The sequence below is a fragment of the Patagioenas fasciata genome, chromosome 1, assembly GCF_037038585.1.
Source record: "Patagioenas fasciata isolate bPatFas1 chromosome 1, bPatFas1.hap1, whole genome shotgun sequence".
NCBI classification, from domain to species: domain Eukaryota; kingdom Metazoa; phylum Chordata; class Aves; order Columbiformes; family Columbidae; genus Patagioenas; species Patagioenas fasciata.
The window spans coordinates 64,511,518-64,534,587 of NC_092520.1; the positions used below are offsets into that span (position 1 = coordinate 64,511,518).

General features: G+C 36.4%; 1 protein-coding gene across 2 annotated transcripts in view; it reads left to right on the forward strand.

Annotated features, from left to right (window-relative positions):
- TMCO3 (transmembrane and coiled-coil domains 3) overlaps window positions 1–22,305 on the forward strand; it is a 35,634-nt gene extending 13,329 nt beyond the window's left edge. Inside the window, exons 6-14 of one of the 2 annotated variants that reach the window (XM_071807409.1) lie at window positions 101–229; window positions 2,017–2,109; window positions 3,001–3,187; window positions 4,114–4,231; window positions 4,801–4,996; window positions 11,160–11,310; window positions 18,596–18,675; window positions 19,186–19,335; window positions 21,125–22,305. In XM_071807409.1, the coding sequence (XP_071663510.1) occupies window positions 101–229; window positions 2,017–2,109; window positions 3,001–3,187; window positions 4,114–4,231; window positions 4,801–4,996; window positions 11,160–11,310; window positions 18,596–18,675; window positions 19,186–19,335; window positions 21,125–21,238 (1,218 nt within the window). In that variant the 3' untranslated portion in view covers window positions 21,239–22,305. Of the gene's footprint in view, window positions 1–100; window positions 230–2,016; window positions 2,110–3,000; window positions 3,188–4,113; window positions 4,232–4,800; window positions 4,997–11,159; window positions 11,311–18,595; window positions 18,676–19,185; window positions 19,336–21,124 lie in introns of those variants that run through there. The other variant, XR_011738764.1, reaches the window with a different exon arrangement.
- Window positions 22,306–23,070: the final 765 nt, after the last annotated feature.

The window sequence follows — 23,070 nt, forward strand, 5'->3', positions numbered from 1 at the left end:
TTACAGTGCTCTTTATGTTTCAAAAGAATAGTAGTCTTCAATTTCATCACAAATTTGTGTGTCCTTTATATTAATACATTTGTAAATCTTATATATTTAGGATATTGTGACAATAGGGATGTTGTCCTTGCCCTGTGGCTGGCTGTGCACAACAATAGGATTGCCAACCATGTTTGGGTATATCATCTGTGGAGTACTCTTAGGACCATCAGGGCTAAACAGTATCAAGGTAAGCGTGCAAGTTGCTTCTTGACTGATTTCATTTGTTGAAAACTTCAGAAGTAGTTTTTAAAGAATATGTATTTTAAAAAATAATCCCCAAACCTGCACCTTTGCAAACTGAGCCCTTTAAAATTGTATGTATTTGAATCAACTTTGTTTTCAATTTTTTTCATATCTATAATCGTGATATAAGGAATTGTTGAAAGCGAAAGATGAAGGTTGTGTGTTGTGGGGTGTGTTCATTTGTTTTTCTTTTTGTCTTTAATCATAAAGCCTCACATTTGAGAGCAAAATTATTTAAGTGACATCAAATATTCAAAAACTTGCAAAAAGTCAATGTTGGCAGTGGAGGAAATGTTTAAAACGAGTAATCCCCTGAGTGGCATAGCTTGGCTTCCTGGAGAGTTATTTTTTGTCTCTGTAGCTCTTTTATCAATCTTAGTCACCCTAGTTCTTTTCCAGTCTCCTGCCCACATTCCTGAAGTCTCTCGAACCTTTTTAGCTCCATCACATGTACCCAGATTACAAGCTCAGGGCAAAACCGTGGGCTGTGGTTGGCCAGATATCACATGGGTTTTGATGAGTGGTCTGGTGTGCATTAACAGATGGTTTAGCCAGCAGGCAAAACAGGCACATGTTAAGGTTGCATGGTAATGTCCAGTTAAGTTACATGTGTCTATTACATTGATATCCACATTGCTGCTTGGAACTTAACTGTCTTTGCAACCACTGCTCTTATGTGGAGTTTTGTTGAAAATGACTGTTGAGCTAAAAAGTAAGTAGGTATGAGTAGAAATTGTAGGATTTTTGTAAATCTCTTATTGGAAGAGAAGGCTACAAATACTACTCTTTCAAAATGCTGTATTCTAAAGTTGAGATGAATTAATAATCTTTGTGCCATACATAACTTCTGGGTTGAGAAGGTCTGGGAAGCTTGACAACTTAGACTGAAGAAACAAGTTTGGAAGCTTGGCATTGAAAGAGATTCAACAATGAATTTTCAGAGGCTTAAACTGAGGAAGATGATGTGGTCAGAACAGACCTAAGAGAGGTTTCTTTATACCATTTCTTAATGAGCTTCCTGTTTCTTGTGGAGTTGTGACTGAACATTATTCATCTGGGTAATGCTTATGTTGACTGGGTCTCTGGTGTGTACTTATACTTTTGTCTTTTCTGTATTTCATAAAAAAGTTGTATGTTGGAGGAATTGAGGAGGCAGGCAGATTCTAATCTAGCAGGGAAGATACTTTCCATCTCCACTTCTCTCTGACTGATGGACCCTGTCCTCTTCTGGACTGTAAATATATAGGAAAGAAATGTTAGTATTTTCTGTTGGGGCAAGCAAGAAAACCACTTTTCTTGGTGTTGCACCCTTCTCACTAAAGTAGAAAGGCTGGTAGTTGTACTGGTCTGGGAGATGGATGCATGTAGTCTACAGGATGGAGAACTGAACAGCAACTACAGTCTAGCAGAATGTTTAAAACAATAGACAAAATAGCTAGCCAGAAGTAACTTACTTACCCTGTTTATCTTCAACAACCAAGCAGGCTTACCTAGATCAGTGCACGTGTGCATTTTGGGTGACTAGCACTATCCAACCAAATTATTTAGTAGCAGCCAGGTGATGGGGAAAAATATTTGAACCCTAAAGATGCTGAGGGAACTTCTGAAGCCATATGACCAGCAAGTGACACAAGGAGAAACAATCTGTTTTGTAAGTGGACTTGTAATTTGTATTATAAGTAGACTGCTGTATTGAATTTTTTTTTTTCCTTCCCCCCTCCCCGCCCCAAGTCTATTGTACAGGTGGAGACGTTAGGAGAGTTTGGTGTATTCTTCACTCTCTTCCTAGTTGGTCTGGAATTTTCTCCTGAAAGATTAAGAAAGGTATTTTTATATAATACCAGTACATACCTTGAATGTCGGCAATTAAATCATGTTATCAGTTACTTTTCAGATTTTTACATTTTCCCTGGTAATATACTGGTGTAACTTTGAACTTTTTTTTTTAATTAGGACCAAAAGAAACTTGTATATTTTTGCTGAATTCTGATGGCCATATAATGCAATATTCATATTTGTCTTTTCAAAAAAGTAATCACAAACCAGCTGGAATTTTAGTAGTAGAAAATACTGCTGCAAAATACATAAGGACTTTATGTATGTAAAGGGTTGCACTGTGTGATTTGTTTCTAAACTGATAGTTCTGGGTTCAGGGGATTGTAAGAGCTTTAATTGGAATGTGTTAAAATTTATGAGTATTCAGCTTAATCTGCTATTTCTAGTCTGTCTAAAGTCAAAGATAAAAATCAGTAATTCAACGGTTCCTAAATGGTAGCATGTAAATTCTTACTGCAGAATTGTTTGTGTACTAGCGTGGAGTGGGCTACTTGTACTAATGATGGTCTTTTACCAATCCTGTTTTGTTGTGTGTTTTTTTTTCCTACTCCCTGGAATCACGTCAAATAACTTATTTTCCATTTGATGATTTTAATATATTTTAACCCATAATGGAACTTTGGCCCTTAACTTGTCTGTAAGCTCTGGGAAATTTACCTAATTCTTGGTATTGAGCCTTCTGACTTAGAATATTATCTACTGGGCATAATAACATCAGAATTTTAGGATGTATAGGATGACACCCTGTTACTTCTGTGGTTCAGCACTGCAAACCAAATAATGCATCTTCAACTGCTTATTTGTGCTGAAAATCATTGTAACTTATCAGTGAGAAAAGTGTTACCAGACTTTATCACAAGAACTTGTTTTTTTCCTGAGGTATGGAAAATATCTGTGCAAGGACCCTGCTACATGACGGTTCTGATGATTGCCTTTGGTTTACTATGGGGACACTTGCTCCAAATCAGACCAACACAAAGTGTCTTCATTTCCACTTGTTTGTCTTTATCAAGCACACCACTGGTGTCAAGATTTCTTGCAGGTAGTGTTCGAGGAGATAAAGAAGGTAAGTGTGATTTTAAATATGGACTATTGTAGTATCTACAATAAAATTTGAAAGTAGTTGACTTTGTAGTATTAGGAGAGAAACTAGTTAAAACAAAACACACTCTTAGCTCTGGTTTACAAGTAATCGTCCATTGTCCTTTAACACTAACCAGTGTTGTATATATTCTCGTTATGAGGTGTACCTGCTATTTACATAGCCAGTCCTCTTTGGAGAAAGTATAGCCTAATAAGTACTTTCCATGTTAAGAATGGACTTTACTGAGGGTCTGGAATCCTTCTGCTTTTTAAGAGGTTAGACAATTATTGCCAGTCTGTCACCAGGGCAGAAAGGGTAACTTAAATAATTCACATCCTTCCTCAGCAAACCAAGACCAGTTCAGGTAGTCTTTCATAGCCAATAGCTCTTCAGATAAGTACCTTCAAGTCCCATATTGCTAACTTCTCAAAGACTTGTGAAGGTTTCCTTTCAAAAGTTTTGCCATCCTGCTTTCTTCCATTTAAACCTCCCTTGTTACATACTGCATTAAAGTTCTCTCCATCTCCTAGAATGTTCATGTTCTAATGCCTAAATTTGAAGTGTGTATTTTACACATGCTGGCTCTTACATGTGTCTGCTACTCTAAAGAATGTGTGTTTTCAGTAAAGGAGTTCCAGTAAATGCATATCTAGTGCTTAACTGCTAAGCAAAGTCTGTATTTTTATTGTGTAACAGAAGCTTCATATGCATATTTTATTTCTATTTCTGTTTATATGTATTTTAATTTACTGGTGGGGAAAAAACCAAAACAGAATGCTTTGAATGACCTCACCCCATTAAAAATTATACCTAGCCTCCATTTGATGAAGACATTTCTAGATTTCTGAGCACTGCAATCATTCATATATTCTGATGAATGTTTCCATGACTGCTTTGTTGGTGTACAGGGGATATTGACTACAGTAGTGTACTACTTGGCATGTTGGTGATGCAGGATGTGCAGCTTGGTTTATTTATAGCTGTCATGCCTACGCTTATTCAAGCAGGAGCGAGCACATATTCCAGGTAAAAAAAAATATATATATTTTATGTATTTTTCACCCCCTTCTGATTAGTATGTAGATTACAAATATGAATATGGGAGCACTACAGTTAATGTCAATTCTGTGGAAAAATACACACTCTGTTCTGCGAGTTCCCTTTACTATTTCTTCTTTTCATGTTGTATGAGGATATTCTTTCTGCTCCAGCTACCTTAGTCCTATGCAGTACTTAAAATGTGTAGTGAAAAGTGTTTTATTGTAAAAAATAAGTAAATTTTTTCAGTTACTTTATTCCCTCAAGACATATTTTTCTCAGGCTACGTGATGGTAAACCATCAGACTCAATAATACTATGAAGATCAATCAACAAAAATATTTTTTAATCAATGTGGAAGTAAATTCTAGGCTGTAAAAGAAATTGCTGGGCACTTTAGTATTTAGTATTCAGCTTGTTTCCTAATCTATCTAAACATCTTGCTGTAGCTACTCAGTTTTGAACATCCATGGAATTAGACCTTTTCACTTAACGAGAACTGGCTGGGAGGCATGAGAGCACTTGAAAGAAATGTTTTGTTTGTTCTTCTCTTGCAGCATTTTCAAGGAAACACTGAGAATACTGATACTGATTGGCCAAATTCTCTTTTCTCTGGCTGCTGTTTTTCTTATATGTCTTGTTATAAAGACTTATCTCATAGGACCGTATTATCGCAAGTTGCATGCAGAAAGCAAAGGGAATAAAGAAATCCTCATTCTAGGAATAACTGCATTCATCTTCCTTATGTTAACGGTAATATTTTAAATTAATAAAACATTGTGATACATGTGGTAGTTTATTGCATCAGTATCACAAAAGCCATCACACTTACTGTTATTGCATATCCATGTGCCCCTGTAGTTAATTGTTTGGTTTTAAAATGTTTTAAAACAAACCTCAAATGGACAGATGATTCATGCATTACAGAATAGATGAGTAGCAAGAGAAAAAATGTGCATGTCAATGAGCTGAACTTCTGCTGGCAACTTCTAATACAGCCAGTTAAAGAATCATTATTCTAGTTTTAATTTGGGGCTATTTCATGCATTCGAAAATAATTTAGGATGGGTTTTGAGATACTGATAATAGCTGATTGTGACATTTGCTCGCAAGTTTCTTTTCAATAGCAAATTCTCAACATGGTTTTTATTATAAAATACTTTTATTTTTCTGTGAGAGATAAACAGTTTGGGATGAAGTTGAGAAAGTAGAAAAATGCCTGAAGGTTCATAGGTTTTGAAATCCCTTTTGGGTTTAGTTCACTTTTCTCTGAATCTTCTTCTACTCGTTTCTGTCTCACATTTCAGCCCTCTGAAAAACTCTTCTGCTGGAGAACAGAATGTGACAATTGCTGATAATGTTGTGGCTTTGAAGCTCATCCTGGAAGTGTAGTTTGTTATGTTCTCTAAGGAGTTCTGACAAAAATTATACCAAAAAATGCCTGTGCCTTTTTTTCTAGGGCTATTTGCTTAATTATTACAGGTCCAATAGAGAAAGCTGACCTCCTGCAGGAAGAAGGTCAAGAAAGAAGTTAGCAAGAGCATAGCTTTACAATTTGTTTATTTCTATTATATAGGTTAAAAATGCCATACCTCTAAACAGCTATTCACATTCCAAACAGGAGTGCCATCTCATAAGGAAAGGAACAAAACTACTTTCTCCTTTTTACTTTCTAACAAGCAGACATAACATTTGTAGAACAATTTCAATGAAAAACAACTACAACCAAACCACAGAAGTTGCATAAAATGTTATGGTATTTAGAAGCAGTTCTACTTTCATTAAACTATGGCCTACATAGACTGATCTGATTGAATTGGGCATATTGTGCCCAAATCATGTATCAAATGTACAAGGAGCTTGTTTGTGTGACTTCACAGGATATATATGTGTACAGAAACCTGAGATAGAGTATATTTGAGTGTGTTGGATTTGTACTGCAAAACCAGAAAGCTGCTTCTGTATGGGAAGCATTTGTGAACGAGTAAATATTTTGTGTATTTTAAGTGGAAAAAAAAATCTTTTTAAAGTTGATAAATAATGTTTCCAAGGTAACAGTACAAAGGATACTACATGTCATCTTAGTAAGCCAGTTGAGATGCTTGATATTCACTGATGCCGTTACATTCATTATAGTAATGCTACAAGTTGTTGTTTGAGCACAGGCTTAAAAATCAATAATGAAAAACAGAACAAAAAATGTATTTGATTGTCCAGTTGAACAGCTCAACAAACCTTCTGGAAAACAAATCTTAATTGATATAGATGCCCTACTATGTCAGGAATAAATATACAGGATGGGGAATGGCAATCTAATTAGAAAAATACTGCATGTATTCAGAAAGGATAAATTAAGGAGTTTGGGTTTCAGGTAGGCAAACAATTAAACTGTCATGATTCCTGCAAAGATCTTTCTCCTTGGAAAACCAAGCCTAAATATTGACAGAGGTTGTATAATGATCTGCAAATGCAGAATTTTCTATACTGGTGTAATTCTATAAAAACCTTTTGAATTTGTAGAAGCAGGAATAAGAGAGTGCATATTTTAGTGGCCTTAACCAAAGATGACTCTCTGGCTCCATTTAGAAAACATTTTTTTAAACAAAATATTTTTAGCTCTCTGTGTAGCATGTGAGTTGTTCTGCAGGCCACATCCTTTTAAATACATGGCAAAGGAGGTAGGAATGATATGGTGTTCCTGCTCCATGTATACAGTTACTTGGTATGTGCTTCAGTGTTGACTGAATTTCTGGGGTCCACCTAAGTTTATCCTGTGTTGGGGGTTCATTTTTAACACTAGCACATGTCAGGCACATTATATATAAACTTAATTTATGCTACTTGTTTCCTGTGTTTGAACATCTCAGATGACTAATTAAACAAGAATTGCCATTTCTCTACCAATAAGGGCAAATTCTATATGAGAAAAAAAGAGGGAAGATAGGACAGAAGATATTGCAGCATGAGTAAGCAATTCTGATGTAAGGATTATCCTGTCAGGTGAGGAACTTTATGTATGGAAGTGACTTTTGAGCATTTCTGAACTGCTTGGCTCACTTGGATAGCATTGCAAATCATTGAATCTGAAACAGGATCTTGAATACACCTCTTCTTGATAAACTCTCTTAAGAGTAAAAGAGATGCAACAAATCTCAAATATGAGATAATGTACCGAGATTTGGAGCTGAAGAGCTCTTTATGATAGTCTCAGAAGTAACTGAAATTCCCTCTCCCTTTTTCCCTTTTTCCCCTCAACTAGTTACGCAGATCAGGGCAGGGATTGTGTCAAGTGCCAATCCTATCAAAGTCTAGCTGACTTTGAGACACAGTTGTGCATCTTTCAGTCATGTACCTTGTCATCAGTAACAAAGGTTCAGTAGATCATTATTTTGCTTTCCACAACTCCTTTTCAAGCTTTGAGTTATACAGAAACTGGTTTTGTCTTGTGTGGGTGTGGTTTGGTTTTGTTTTGGTTGTTTTTTAGAGTGGGAAACTTTCCCTGAATCTGAACATACAGAGCAGATTATCTTATGGTTTTAACTGTGACTGTTTAGTATCCATGGACAAACTGTTACGTTTAGGTCAAAATATGCAACACAATGAGTTAAATGTCAGCCAGAGTGTTCACTGGTGTAGCGTTGCTTTTTTTTCATGTTCTGTATGTACAGAAACATTACAAGGAAAATTGGTTTAAATGCTATCCTGATAATGAATTGCTGCATTAGGTCTCTGCAGGACAGTGCTCAGGTTTTTTATGTTTTAAAACCAAGCTGCTGAATGTTACTAAGGAATTGGCAAAAAAAAATAAAACCAGACCTGACAAGAAAGGTAACAGTCACATTTACGTGTTTATAGGACTGTGCATCCATATGGGGGGGGAAGTAGCTTCCAGTTCGACTGTGTTATGGTTGACCTGGAGTGATTGCAGCAAATGGAGGGAAATTGTGAGCTTGCTTTACGTACCAAAAAGACAAAGAAAATATAGCTATACGATTGCAGTACTTTATATATGAAAATGTACATACTTTTCCCTGCAATGTATTAGAAACGTCATTCCTTGTTTGCTTAGAGTGCTTTTCAATGGCTCCTAACCTGCCTAGGAGCTCTTTTCTGTCAATTAAAAGAAGATTAAAGAACTGTAATCTCAAATATTCTGGTTAACTATTTAATAAAATACGGTTGGGAGGGTGTTTTTACAAGGCTCACTAAAAGTTGTTTCCATTTCTGTGAAGGCTTCACTTAAAATGCAAGCTTAGAATTCACCTCTTTACTCTTGGGCAGATTTAAAGCTTGGAATTCTAATACATTTATTTTCATCAGAGATGTCTTTAATTTTACTGGCTTACCCCACTCATTAAGCTTTTATGATGATTAAAGAGTAGCAATAAGATGCACATTATTAGAGAATATAGGCAAGACAACTGCTGAACAAATGGTTGAAGTTCATCTGGAACATGTTATAGCAGTAATGTTTATTTTATTTATTGCTATGGTAGAACATTTGAACATAAATACCCAATATTCTAGAGAAAGCAAAGAAGTCCTCTCTGAATTAGAATAAAATGGGATCTTTGAAAACAATGGAAAACTAAATTGTACTGGGAAAACCATGTAAATTGATAGGACTTTTCATCTAATTTTGACTGAAAAAGCTTTCTGTGGCGTAAGAATTGAGAAAAAGGCAGTGCAGAGCCCGGGGATTATTGTTGCAGCCCTGTTCGGTAAAGGCAAAACATGAAAAATGATACAAGCAGAGGGGGGATACTAAATGCAAAATACTTTCCAAGTTTTGCTTATATAAGAAATTTTGTTGAGAATGCCTTCCTGCCAGTAAAATAAACCCTCTCCAGTGTATGTGTGTGTGCAAGCACACATTATATATAATAAACCCTGATGCTACAGATTTAATTGAGGGAAATGTATCCACTTATTGGTAATGTTACTGGACAACCAGAGACCAGAATGGGAATAGTACAAGAAGTCTCTGGATGAATCTAGGTGTAAGACAAAAGAACAGACTGGAGAGGGGATGGGGTCAAGAAAATAACCTAATTTTTTGTTATTTTCTTGCCCTCTCATCCACCTCACACTTTCTGTGTGTAGAGTGACCTATAGAATTTGATGACCTGAAGTTATGTAGTACCTAAAGAGCAGACAAGCAAAATTTGCCTTTTTATCTAGCAAGCCTTTACCTCATACTCAGCTTGTTTTTACGTGGTGAGAGCAAACCCAGATGGACATACAGTCATGTCTGATGCTTTCTGAACAAGCACATTTCTTACTTAAATTTCTCCATGCCTGAACAGCGATTCTCATAACAGCACAGTATCATGCAATTCCGATACACAGGATGCTAAATCCCTTCTTACAAGGTAACCTAACTGTGTATGTGGGAATACATAAAATATTAGCTATAAAAGCTTTGATCTGGAGCCCTGTTGCAGCTGAAAACACTTAAGTGGGGGGGGATTATAGCTGGATAGTAAAAATAATTCCAACTATTTGAAGATACTGTATTGGATCTTAATCATACTCAAGAGGTTGTGACTTTTACAACTAATGTGTGATTGAGAAGAACTTAAATTTTTCCTATTCATAACTGTTTTCCTTTCCTTCATCTTTTGGTGATTTTAAAACCTTTCATATATATATTTCTTTCTTCCCTCTTATAATTTCAAACTGTGGTGAAAAGCACTGAAATTTCTTTTATTTTAAAATGAGAGTGACATTATAATGCTATTTTGTTGGTTTTGCTTGTTCAGCAACTATTTGTATTAGTTGACAGAACCAATTCATTTTCCTAGATGTCTTGCAATAAATTACAAACTGTTAGCACAAACAGAGTTATGTGACAAGCATTCAGACATTGTTACTTCAAAAGACAAAAGTCTGGTGTTTAGTTTTAGGTGGCATAGAGACTTGTATATTGTGTCTTTTGCTCTCCTCCATTAATTTCAAGTCACTTGAGTTTTAGCTTCTTACCTTAGAATGTAACACCATTCAAGATATGATGAACGTTGTCCATAAATGTACTATGGTGTATTGTTGTTTTATCTAAATTAGTATGGAAATCAGTCTTCAGTTTTAAATGTTCTATTAATAGCATTGCCCTTTCTTAGTAAGATGATCATGTGCAGCAGAATGGTTTTAAAGTAATTCTTTTAAAATATACTTTATCCTGACTAGAAGTGCTGCGTGCTTTTTTTAATGTTCCAAGCATTGCCTTAAGCAGTTTCTTTGTTTTGAGTTCAGTCGCTTTACATGCTTCATCTCTTCCTTCTAGTACAATATACAAATAATAAAAAAGAATGAAGAGCAGCCTGAATTCTTTAAAACAGATATCGTGCTTCATTTCAGCAGTTTACTTCACATGCTTAAATGCATCCCTATTCAGTAAAGCACACAGGCACATTTAAGTCCAATTTACAACAATAAAACGTAATTTATGCTTGGACTTCTGCAAAATTGAGACTATTCTCCCGAATTATAAGCTTTGACTTTTTTCCCCTTGTTCAACAGCTAGAAAACATGCTGTTCTTACTGCTTTATTTCACAGCCTTAATGTATTATGCAATCCTGCCTCTGAAGCGTTATAGTCTTACTCATTTTTGTGAAATCAGATGCTATCCTTAAGACTGACACAGAACGCTTACAATGTATCTTAAGGAATTTGTTTTTGTGGGGAGAGAGGTAAACATGGTGGGGAAACTGGTTTTGTGAGTCTTTTGTATAAATACAATACTACAGAACACTCAAATAAATACACTGAATTCCATTTGTTGTTGAACTTGCGTAAAGACATAGTAATTTACTGCATTCAGTATAATGTACAGTTTTATAATTTCACTGTGAAACAGTATATGAAGTCACTTGGGGCTAGAGAACAGCAATAGATTTTTGTGTTATTCCTTGACAGATCACAGAGCTGTTGGATGTTTCAATGGAGCTGGGATGCTTCTTAGCCGGAGCTCTGATCTCTTCTCAGGGTCACATGGTTACTGAGGAGATTATGTCCTGTATTGAACCAATACGTGACTTTCTTGCCATCATTTTCTTTGCATCCATAGGTAACTTCTAAGAAAACTCGCTCAAAAAATAGTGTTAACCTACAAATGTGGGGGAGGAGAAAAAAAAATATGGTGTCTACAAACTGGGGGAGGAAATAGATTTGTTTTGTTTGTTGAGATCCTAAAATGTTAACTGACCACAGTATTGGTTTGACTTTGCTAATATTTTCAAAAGTAACGTTCATTTTTATGAGCAATTTCCATGTTATACTTTCAATTATTGTTTAAATGTCAGTTTTTCATTGTTAATTCTGAACTTGTCTGGTCTATTTAAAACATGTAACTAAAAATTTTAAGGTAGAAAGATGTTTGGTTTGGGTTGTCTGCCTTTTTTAAAGAAAAAGTGTCTTCACAGCGGGGATGTATTTATAATTTATACTAAAATTGAATTATTATTTTGAGTCAGTTTTAAGGTCCTTATGGCTTGGTTTTCTTTAGAAGCAGAATATGATAATGGATACAGATTTTTTTTTAATAGCATTGCATTTCTTTAGTTAGGAAAATATGTGTGTTCTCAATGCAGAAATAAAAAAAAAAAAAAATCTGAACAAGATGTATCTTGGAGACTACCTGAATGCCAACTGAAATGTAGCATTGGTGCCTGAGACCAGGAGAGGAACCTGTCATGCTTGTTATCCAGAACAATTTAACTCTGAGAATATTTATGGTCAATTGGTAGCTTCATTTTTGAACTGCTACATTCTCTAGCTGCCCATGCAGGCCCCAACATCGTTTTTTTAAAGGAAAGCGAAACACGTTACTGAAGTGCTTAGACACAGTGAATGAGGAGACAGACTCTGTGAGAAAGCACTTGCCCTGTGGATTGTATAGGACATCCACGTTCTATTTTGTGGGCATTGCAAGGTCTAAAATAGGGGGGTTGAATGTGATCTGTTGCACAAATCCAACCTCCTTCAACCCATGCTTACTCAGAAATTCTTGGTTCGGATTGATTGGTTGATTTTTTTTTTGTTGTTGTTTTTGTTTTGTTTCCCCCAACCCCTAAGACCATCCTCAGTTTTTCTTCTGGTTTTATTTTTTCTATTTTTCTTTTTATCTCCGTATATTTTATTCAAGTAATAGTGAAGTCCTGTAATCTAATGCCTTTCTTCATAGGCCTGTTTGATACCCATTGTTTCATAACACAAACTAAAACTATTTATGGTAGTTATCAAAATAAAAAGGAAATAGTTATACTTGACAGTCTTGATTTTTGTTTCACCCAGCCCATGATAATAGCTTGTGCTGACCAGTCAGATGGCTTAGTAATAGGTATGTTTATTTGAATAACCGATTTTTTTAATAAAAGAAAGTGGTGAGCTATGGTAAAACTCTTGGGCCCATATGACTGACAAGGTTGGATGAGTAATTACTAAATGCTCCCATGTAAGTTGCTTACATGCTTTAGTAAAGATGGTGATGGAGTAGGTAGTGTTATGAGGGTTACAAAGCATGACAAGTAACTATAAGCCCAAAGTCAGTTTTACAAGGGACTGAACAATACACTGTTGTACACTCCTGTGACTGAATAAATTAAGACCAGAGATAAAACTTTGGTACAGTACAAGAAAATAACAAGACTTCATTTGGCATGCTGGCAACGTTCCATATAGCCTACCTTATAGTGTAACAACATTATTTTGAATTTTAAACTGTTGTTACCATTATAATTGCAAGAAGGGACAGAAAAGAAAATTGCCTAGCAAGTTTGTATGATTTTACAGAAAATTAGTGTTATTCCTGCCTCAAAAGAAAGTTAGGGAAAAATCAGAAAAATGAGCTATGTTATAGGCTTCTGACAGACCATGACAATGCTTGCTTGTAAAAAAAAAACAACAACCAAACAACAACACCCCCCAAAAAAAAAAACCAAAAACAGCCTACAAAAAACCAAACACCCTCCTCCCCCCCCCAATAAACATTATTCTACCCTTCCCCCTCTACTTTAAATTACTTTAAAATTTTGTGTTAATAGGTAGCCCTGTGGTGTGGCAAGGAGGTAGGTTTTGAAAAGGAGTCAGATATCTGATGTTGCAAGGAAAACCTGACCAGGATAAAAAATATTCCTTCAACTTTTACGAGAGTCTAGTAGGAGAAGAATTATTGCTTGCTCTCTACTTACATATGTACACATGCAAATGATATGTATCTATAAATATATAGAGATTTACTATGTGAAATCATGTAAAGGCCACAGGGAAGAGTCTTTTTCCATGCCTTTAAGAGAAGGCCTGTTGCTATATGCAGCAAGCACCCTGTTGTAGAGAGCAGAAACTTCAGATCCTGAGGTGGGATGGTACACCATTGCAGTAATAGAATTTCTGCTCCTTTTAGAATAAAGGAATAACTATAAAAAATTCACCTCGTTGAAAAATGACTATATATGTCATTTAGAATAGTTAGTTCCTATTTTATTTGTCTTACATTCCTGCTTTCCTGTTCTCACTACAGAAATCCTTTTTGTTCCTGAAAGTTGAGCTGAACAGCACTTGTTCGTGTAATATCTGTAACAGTGGTCCTGCCCTTAGCTTGACCTGTGTAATGCTGCTGCTTACAAATTTGCGCATGGGTGCATTTGTAGGAATAAGACACCTTTGCAGTTAGGCATTAACAGCTGTACTTTGAGTTACTCTTCATCTGTACATTTGTTTAGGCCTGTGTGTGTTCTTCAAGTTTTCTGACTCTTTATGCTTTCTGCTGATGTTATAGAGTTCCTGTTAGTCTCTGTCCTCACTAATATTTTTGAGAGAGCAGCTGGACCAATCCATTAGAGCCACATTTTGAGAACTTTCTTTTTCATTTCTGTTTTGGAACCTACTACTCACATCTTTCCTTTCCACCTCTGCATCATTTGATTGTGTTAGAAAGATGGAAAGCATATTTGTATAGACTGTTTGACTTTTTTTTTTAAAGGCTCCAATTTCCAATTTCAGTTGACAAGGTGTATGGAGTTTGAAATTGGGCATCAGGACCAATCAGGAGGAGGCAGATCACTTCTGCTGACTGACAAAGTTGTGTGTCTTCAATGTGCTGTACAGATGTACTCACTTGTCAGACTCCATGTTTGCTTTCTGGGTAAATATTATGGTCAGTGTTGGACCTTGAATGCAAGATGGTGAAAACCCTTTAACAGTCTTGTCTTTTTCTTCAGAAGATGGGTAATGCCAACAGTGTCAGTGCTACCGCTGTCCAGAATACCTGCTCCCCCCCCCGCCCCGCAATGTTTCTCTGATGAGCCTCTCAGCATTGCTGTTGAATTTGACAGAAATCAAAAGGAAGATCGCAACTGGAATTCACTCGGTGATATATATCACCTTCTCCTTTTCTATCCAGTTCTACTGCTTTGTTGTCCAGCATGGACACAATGAAAGTTGGAGCTCTCTGAACTGACATTAGGATCAGGAGGACTTTCCCCTTTGCAGAAAATTGGACATGAATGTTGGTTTTCCACTCTGTTATGTAATGATCTCACCAGGGCTATAGCATTTTGCAGTGATGAGGAACAATGCACACCAGGATGCAGACAAAGACACACACACAAAGGCAGAGGTGTTCAGGAGGGAGCGCAGAGCCAGGCAGAGCAGAGCTGAGCCAGGCTGAGGCCCTCTTTGTTAACCATTCACAATTTGTAGGTTTACAGGTAGGGCCTGGACTAAGAGGTTAGACAGGATGTTTTTTCAATAATTGTTACTCCAAACACACCACACTCCTGTTGTGTCTGTTTTAGTCACGTTCCCACTCATCCACAGACCAGGCCCAACAACATTCACATGTCATATGTACTTGAGGGCAGTTTCCCAGCCCAAGATACCATTTTCACGAGCCTGGGCTATCACCCCTTACAGTTATGAAAAACATACTTCAGTACAATCTATACAAGGCTCTTTAAATTTTGTCTCATTGGTGTGATCTGTGTTAGTATTATTTCTTCTTTGACCCTCTGGATGGCTGTGTTAGTACTGATCTTCCTTTATCATCCAGGTGGCTGGAACCACATATCTTGCTTTTCCCACAGCATTTGTTACATTTACTAGTTCTGGTCCTAGGTTCGTTAAGACTCTTAGTAGATACAGCATCCCAGTGCTTCATAGTCTTCCTTTATTTTCCGAGTGATGTCCTGTCCTGAGGATATGTCATAATTAATTCTACTGGCTCCAGTTTGACCAAGAGAGTTCTGGTTTCTGTGATCTTGTTTGCCATCAAGGATCTTTAAGATTCCTTTTCTTGACACTGGAGCTTCTAGGATGTAGTCATAACTGCATTTGTATCTTCACTTGCTGTTTACTGGCCATCCAGCAGATTGGTGGAATCTGTCTAATCAGGGGGGAGAAGGGAGGAGTTTAGTTGTTAAGAAAAAAGTACTTATAAAAATAATGTACAAAATCTTGCTTGTAACCATCTGTAGAAGGACACATACCAATTTACTGGAGTGAACTGTGCTTTTTGGCTTGACATTGATGCAAGGTCCCCTTTATCCCCAGGCCTCCATTCCAGCTATTCCAGAACACTGCTTAAAATTGAAGTCCAGTGGCTTATGCTCAGCTCTGTGAAAATGTACTTAAGTGACATCCTAGCTATTGGTGACAGGCCACATGCCACATGCTACCTGATGATGGTGTTGAAGTTCTTGAATTTGATGAAAGTGTTTCTTCCATTTTAGAGAACAAGTCCATAGTGGCTCCTGAGCTTAGTCACAAAGTCTGGTTAAAGCCACTGAAATAAATGCTATATTCATGCACCTTCTGTCTATGAAGTTCATCTTTTGATGGCATTCCTGTTGTCAGGAAGGCTTCATGTGCTTCTGATATGACTTGTGGCCTTATTCCAAATTTGCATCTAGGGCAGGGGTCTGTAATGATCATGAAATCCACTATACAGGGATTTATTTCTCCTAAAATGTGGGTGGCATGCTGAGATGTTTATTTGTTCACTCAGAATAGTGTATATAACAGGTTTAGGTTTGCTTCACCTTACAGACACTTCCACAGGATTAGTACAGAAATCTGTGGTAGTTTGTGCCTTGGCTCTTTTGAATACGGTAATTATCTCAATGTCAGGATGATGTCCAAATGAACTTCGGACTGCCTGTCTGCTCTGGAACAGAAAAGGTAGATTCACCAGGCTATATTTATAGCGTCCACTTGAAATGTTCAGTTTGAGATTGGTGGGAGTTGGCCTCTTACTAAGCATGACATTGTTACAGGCTAGACTTCTCTAGTTGCTTTTCACGTATGTTTCTGAGACCAGCCTCAAAATGAATGAGAAATATGCACGTGATACACAGCAAAAAGAAGCTACTTGTCCCTCCACGTGCATGTGTGCACACATTTGGGTTTCTTTTTTTGGTGTGGTGGTCTTTCTTGTTCTGCCTCTCTCCCTTTATTCATAGAATAGTTTGTGTTGGAAAGGACCTTGATGGGCTGCTCTGATTCCCTGTCAGTTGGCTCTGGGGATATGGCCATGAGCTGGAGGACACAAGATGCTGCATCCCATAGGCCTCCTCGTCCTCAGGCATCCATGTCACTGCCTGACTCTGCATGGCGTTCGTTTCAAAGAGGTGCCTGTAGCTAAGGAAGGCAACTGGAAGCAGCTCTGCCTGCTCAGACCAATGCACAGGCCTTTTTAGTGTTGTCACTGAAATGATGACCAACACACCACTCACCTCAAAAACTGCAGAAATGGTGCTTTACAAGTTCAGTCTTTGGGAACTGCCTTTTAAGTTAGATTATCTTATTTATCTCTGAATCACAGAATCATAGAATGGTTTGGGTTGGAAGGGACCTTCAAAGGTCATCTAGTCCACCCCTCAGCAATGAGCAGGGGCATCTGCAACTAGATCAGGTTGCTCAGAGCCCCATCCAGCCTGGCCTGGAATGTTTCCAGGTATGGGACATCTACGACCTCTCTGGGCAACAATAGTCTTTTTCATTTGTTCTTCAGTAGTTGGAAGGAAATTGAGAAATAAAACAGGGTGTGTGCATACTGATTGGGTAGTACTTGTATAAAAATCTCTGATGTAATTGAAATACATTTCTATCCACAATGGAATGTGTGTATGGACAAAACATTTTGCACTTACTGTAAGTAACTGCTCTTGTGCACTCAGAGAAGTTGACTCTTAGTTCTCTACAGTTCTGGCTCTGCAGTGCTATGGGGCAAGGAAAATTATTGAAAACTTGTGTTAAAATAAAAGTTACAGCATCAATTTACATGCCTTATACTTTAGAAAGATAAACTCTTGTCCTTCACCAGAAATAAGTGGGTTGGAGAACTGCCAGCTATTATGGATTTATCAGGAACACCACCACTATTTGGGTTCCTCCTTTTAAGAGCTTTTATGAAAAAGCAATAAGCTTCCAAAGACACACAGTTACGTTATACCTGTACAAGTTCCTTGTACCCTGGGAGGAAAACATGGACTTAGCTATGAGTAAGATTCTTCCTCAGTGATTCCAGGGATTCTCCAACTAATGCTTCTTTTTCTGATGTTTAACATTAGCGGGATTTAGTTTCAAATTTCTGTGCTCTTTATGGTTCTTGTTACCTTGCTTCATTTAATTGCCTAACAGAAATTACAAAAAAAAAATGGGAAGAAAACAAAAAGACACTATGCCCCCTTGCAAGAGGGGTGGGGGTGGGGAAAAGAAAAAACACAAACCAACCACCATCATAGCAATGTGGTATTATATAATTCTGTTGGTTTTAGGCTTTATGTGATTCCTGTCTAAGTGACTGCTAGTTCAGGTGACTTCCAGTGTTCTCACGTGAGGATCATGGGATCCAAACAGTTACATTTTCTGTCATAGCTATAGTCTATACAAATACTGAATGTCATGTCGCTCCCACAGTGATAGTTCATTACCACGTCATACAAAAATGTTAAATAGCTATTAAAGCAAAGTCTATGTTACAGTCACTATGCAATGCAATGGAGTTGTTTTCCTGCAGTGTTCTTATAGCTTTTACTAGAGGTGTGTTTCAGTTGAGATTCTGGATTGCTCACTGTTGTGGAAAAGACAAAACTTTATAAATGAAAGTGCTCACGTGTCAGTTGTATATAATTTAACTCACTTTGGAATATTGTTTATGCTAAACCCCTTCAAAGGAAGAATGGTTGGATAATGTAGGAAGTGCTTTAGTGATTAGTGTTGGTAGTTAAGTTAGGGCTTTTTGGTTATTTGTTTTTGCAAATACAGTCTTGCAATTAAATCTCTTATTAACTCAGAAAATTATCGTAGTAAGATATTTGCCTTAAACACTGACGTATTGTTTTCTTTCCTCCTAGGACTTCATGTTTTCCCCACATTTGTAATATATGAACTCACAGTCTTACTATTCCTTACATTGTCTGTGGTCATAATGAAGGTATTTTCTTTTTCTCTTTTTAATTTTTTTAATAGTCAAAATAATCTTTGTATTGCATGCCTTAATGAAAATTCTGTGCAAAAACTGAACATCTGATATAACAGAATAGTACATATTTGCTGTAAATCTATATTTGGAGTGATCTTATTGACTAGAATACAGTTTTATACAACATTCTTAGGCTACTGAAAAAATATTTAATTTTTAAAGTAAGTTATGCATGGACAAATGTCTGTTTGTCTAGCTTGAGATTTGCAACAAAGTTATCAAGTGTTTTTATTATAGTAAACAAGATACTAGTTTTTACTGTGCAGTGTACATTTGTCTCTTGACATTACTGCAGAAGGCACCTTTAGAATTCCACTAGTTTATTTTTATGTCCAGAGTTACTGTATTTGATGCTATGTATCTTACAAATATTGTACTATTTCATCTATTGCACTTTTTAATTTTAAAAAAGAAAAAAAAAGTGTAACAACCAAAAAAAAAAACCCCACTATGTTTTCAAAGTTTGTCTTGGCAGTCCTTGTGCTTTCTCTGATTCTTCCAAAGACCAGCCAGTACATCAAGTGGATTGTCTCAGCAGGACTGGCACAAGTCAGTGAATTCTCTTTTGTTCTGGGAAGCAGAGCACGCAGAGCAGGGATCATATCTCGGGAGGTGAGCTCTTCTCTAGTTATCAACTTCATTTTTTGCACCTGTATAACTTACTGGGGTTTTGTATTACAGTGTATTTGAAATACCAATACACTCAAATTTTGTGGCATCCCTCAACTTTTAACAGGTACAATCAACCCATAGATGGAGACACCCCCTGACAGGGTTCTTAGTTCCATTTTTCACTTGTTTCATATCACACTTTATTATTTTAAATAGCAAGGTTTACTTGTAAATAGCTTAATTATAAATGCTTTGCTTTAACTGCTCTCACAGCTTCTTTATTAACTGAGCAGTGAGTTGTAGATAGCACCCAAGTCACTAAGACTGAGAAGCCTTTGCTTTTAAGATCCTGATGTAGCTATAGAAAGAAGTAACTGAGGGTCTCTAGCATGTGTGTCAAACTCATTTTCACTGGGGGCCACACCAGGCTTCAAAGGGCCTAATGCAATTTTAGGACTGCATAAATGTAACTACTCTTACATTTATGCAGTCCTAAAATTACATTCAGCCCTTTGAAGGCAACTGTGAGGCGGATGTGCCCCCACAGTAAAAAAATTAGTTTCACACCCCTGTTCTACAGCATTTGACTATGGAGATGTCAGTAAGAACCAGAGAGCAGATATGGTGAAGTGGAAATTGCCTTAATATTTAAACAAGCAAACAAACTTGTAATCTTTACCTGCAAAGCTTGTTAATTTTAAATCCTCTGCAGAAAAAAACAACCAGCTTTTTCAGTAGTCATAGAGAAAATCCCCTAGGAAAGAAACCTTAAGCTTAGTTTTATATAGGAGCTGTGGAAATACTTAATTTCACAAAGCAGACTTCATCTTCAAAAAATAGCATATTATGGCTATAGAGACAGAACAACTGACCTTGCTTTCTAGTGCTAGCTGCTTTCTCCTCTGTATCTCTGCTCACAAAAATACTCTGCTGTCGCTTTGAGCTTTTCATTGTGTGAGCAAGTGAGCTGTATAATGCTGGAACCAATTCCAAATAAAGCATATGTGAAAAACTTACACAATGCTGTTCATTTGTATAGGTAAAGGTGATTCATTTTTATGTTCACTTCTGCATATAATTAGAAGTTATAAACATTGTATGTTTGTATAGAGTTTCAAGGTATCCATATGTGATCACAGAACCAGTTTAGGGGCCCACCCACTGCGCTTGGAGGCCTTTAGGCTTTCATTTTTTTTCTGGTGGCAGCTCTCTCTCATGGTTGTCTGCTCCATAAGTTTATATAGCTCTGAAATTTTCAACAGTCATTCTTCTGTTTGAGACCTCAAAACTATTTCCCGCTGCCATTTTGCACGACTCTTTCAGAATATGTAGTTAATAACTTATTTCAGGAGGTGTGCAAAATCCCAAATTAAAGGGATTTTTGTTGGCTTTTTTTAGTGTCTAAAACAATAGTGCACTTTGCTATTGTATCATTAAGCTAGAATACTTTTGCTTTTTTTTAATAAAATGGTATTTGGCCTTTGACCTTTTAGCAGACCTTGATCTTTCAAAACTGACCTCTTAACTATACGTGTAAATAATTGTTTTCTGTAAGTTCAGAGTGTTGGGTTTGTACTTGCCTTCCAACCAGGTAAACAGACAAGTAGATTATTTGTGCATACACTTGTTTGTAAAAAAAAAATGTTATGTTGAAATATGCATAGTTGGCTGGGAAGACAGGTGAAGTGTCCTGAAAATGTTGTACAGAAAAATCTGATCTCCTCAGAATTCTAGGTACTTTTTAGTTTACTGTATAAGAAAAGTAATAGCTTTTATTTCCAATTTTCAGGTCTATCTTCTTATTCTGAGTGTGACAACTCTAAGCCTTTTACTTGCCCCTGCCCTGTGGAGAGCTGCAATTATGAAGTGTGTTCCGAGACCTGAAAGACGCTCAAGTACTTGATTAAAACTTGCACATGTACAAGAATACATCTTCTTGCAAGGAACATCTTCATTGCTCATTGGATTTCTACGCATTCAGAAAACAAGAGGTTTTGAGTAGTCAGTTCTCTTAACATGCACTTGGTCATAAGCCTTATACTGACCTTAAAACAGAACAAAACTCAATATTAAAAAGTAATTATGTAATTTGAATTGCACACCTTTTACAAAATTTGTTCTCTCTGACAGATTAGAATCTGACGGAATATTTGTTTCTTATCCAATCGATTATCCAGAGCATAAATTATTTTTTTTAAATATAGCATCATGCAAACTGTGTTGATGATTTTTTTGCCTGAATGTGCCTTTTAACTTTCATCCTATTTTGTTACTGCTGGTTCATCACCAGATTTTGTTTAAAAAGAAAAAAAAAATATATATATTATGGTGCCTATGGTATCTTCTTTCACTAAATGACTTGAGTCATTTTCACATTTAGGAGTTTTTTAGTATAAAATTAATCACGAGACACATTTCTAACGGTGAGTAAAAGTGTAGTCTTCTACACAAAGAAAAAGGTTTAACTGTTTAGCATCAAACTGTTTTAAGCAGTCAAGTACATATTCCAAATGATGCAGCCAATATTGTATGGTATTTTATTCCAAATTACAGCATATAATGTATTTTCCTACAGTGGTAACTTTTATTTGTGTTAGTTTTTATATTTATTTACGTTTGACTAAAAGTTGATGTTAAGAAAGGGCATAACTTAAGTTATATTTGAAGACTGACAGTTGTCACCCATTCTTGTTGCTAACTGCTGTTATGCTAATTGTTTACAGGATTTTTTTCTTTGTTTTAAATCAAAAATAAATTTAGTAAAACTGGGAAGTCTCATTTCAAGCAGATGTGAAAAACATCAGTACTGTAACTTTGGAGGTTGGATGTTATTTGATACTACATTAGATTTCAAAATTAAGTAAATTAATTTGCACAAAACAAGAAATGACAGACTGGACGTGTATTTGGAACTCCACAACTTTGTATGTTGCGTTTACATTGAATAAACTGTTAATCTCTTTAAAACATCATGATATTTTAAAAAACAGTGTTTTGAATGTGATCTTAAATGTGTTTTGTTCTTTAAAACGTTTTATGTAGTGGGACAAGCATTGTAAAAGCCTATTCCTTAACTGTTACAGAGAAAGCTAACTCGGTCTACTCTGACAAACAATTTAAAAATCATCTTGAGGTTTATCTGCTAAAGACAATACTATTAAAAGATATAGTAACACCTTAGGCTGGTATACTGTCATCTGAAATAACTTTGATACCTACAAATTGATTAGAAAAATGCATGTTACGTAGGTTTAAATTGCCAATTAAAATGAAAGCTGTCCTCCAAGTAGCAAACCAAAGCTTTGGATGGATTTGTGCGCTTTATACCTCTTTCTTCTACCATAGTAGCCTCACTTTCCTCCTCTGTTTTCTCTGACATCTGCTGGGCTTGTCAAAATGAAGCCTGGACTAGTCTGGAGCATGTACATACTGTTAGGACAGGGTAAGGTTCACCATATCTGAGTTCTTGCTCACTGGATTTGAGGCTTTCTCTCCAAGCACTGATGCTTCACAAAAGCTGCAGGAATGCATCGCAATTTCACCTCTCCTTGAATGGTTTCAGTAGTGATCGAGGAACAGTGACAAATACAGAGGAAAAAGGTGCCCTATGAATAATGTAGTTTGATTAGAAAAGGAGTCTGTAACTGAAATACACCAACAAATCAGTTTTGAATTTATTTTCTATCTTACTCTACCCACTGACCTAGCTTATAGTTTCTACTTGAAAGAGAAGCT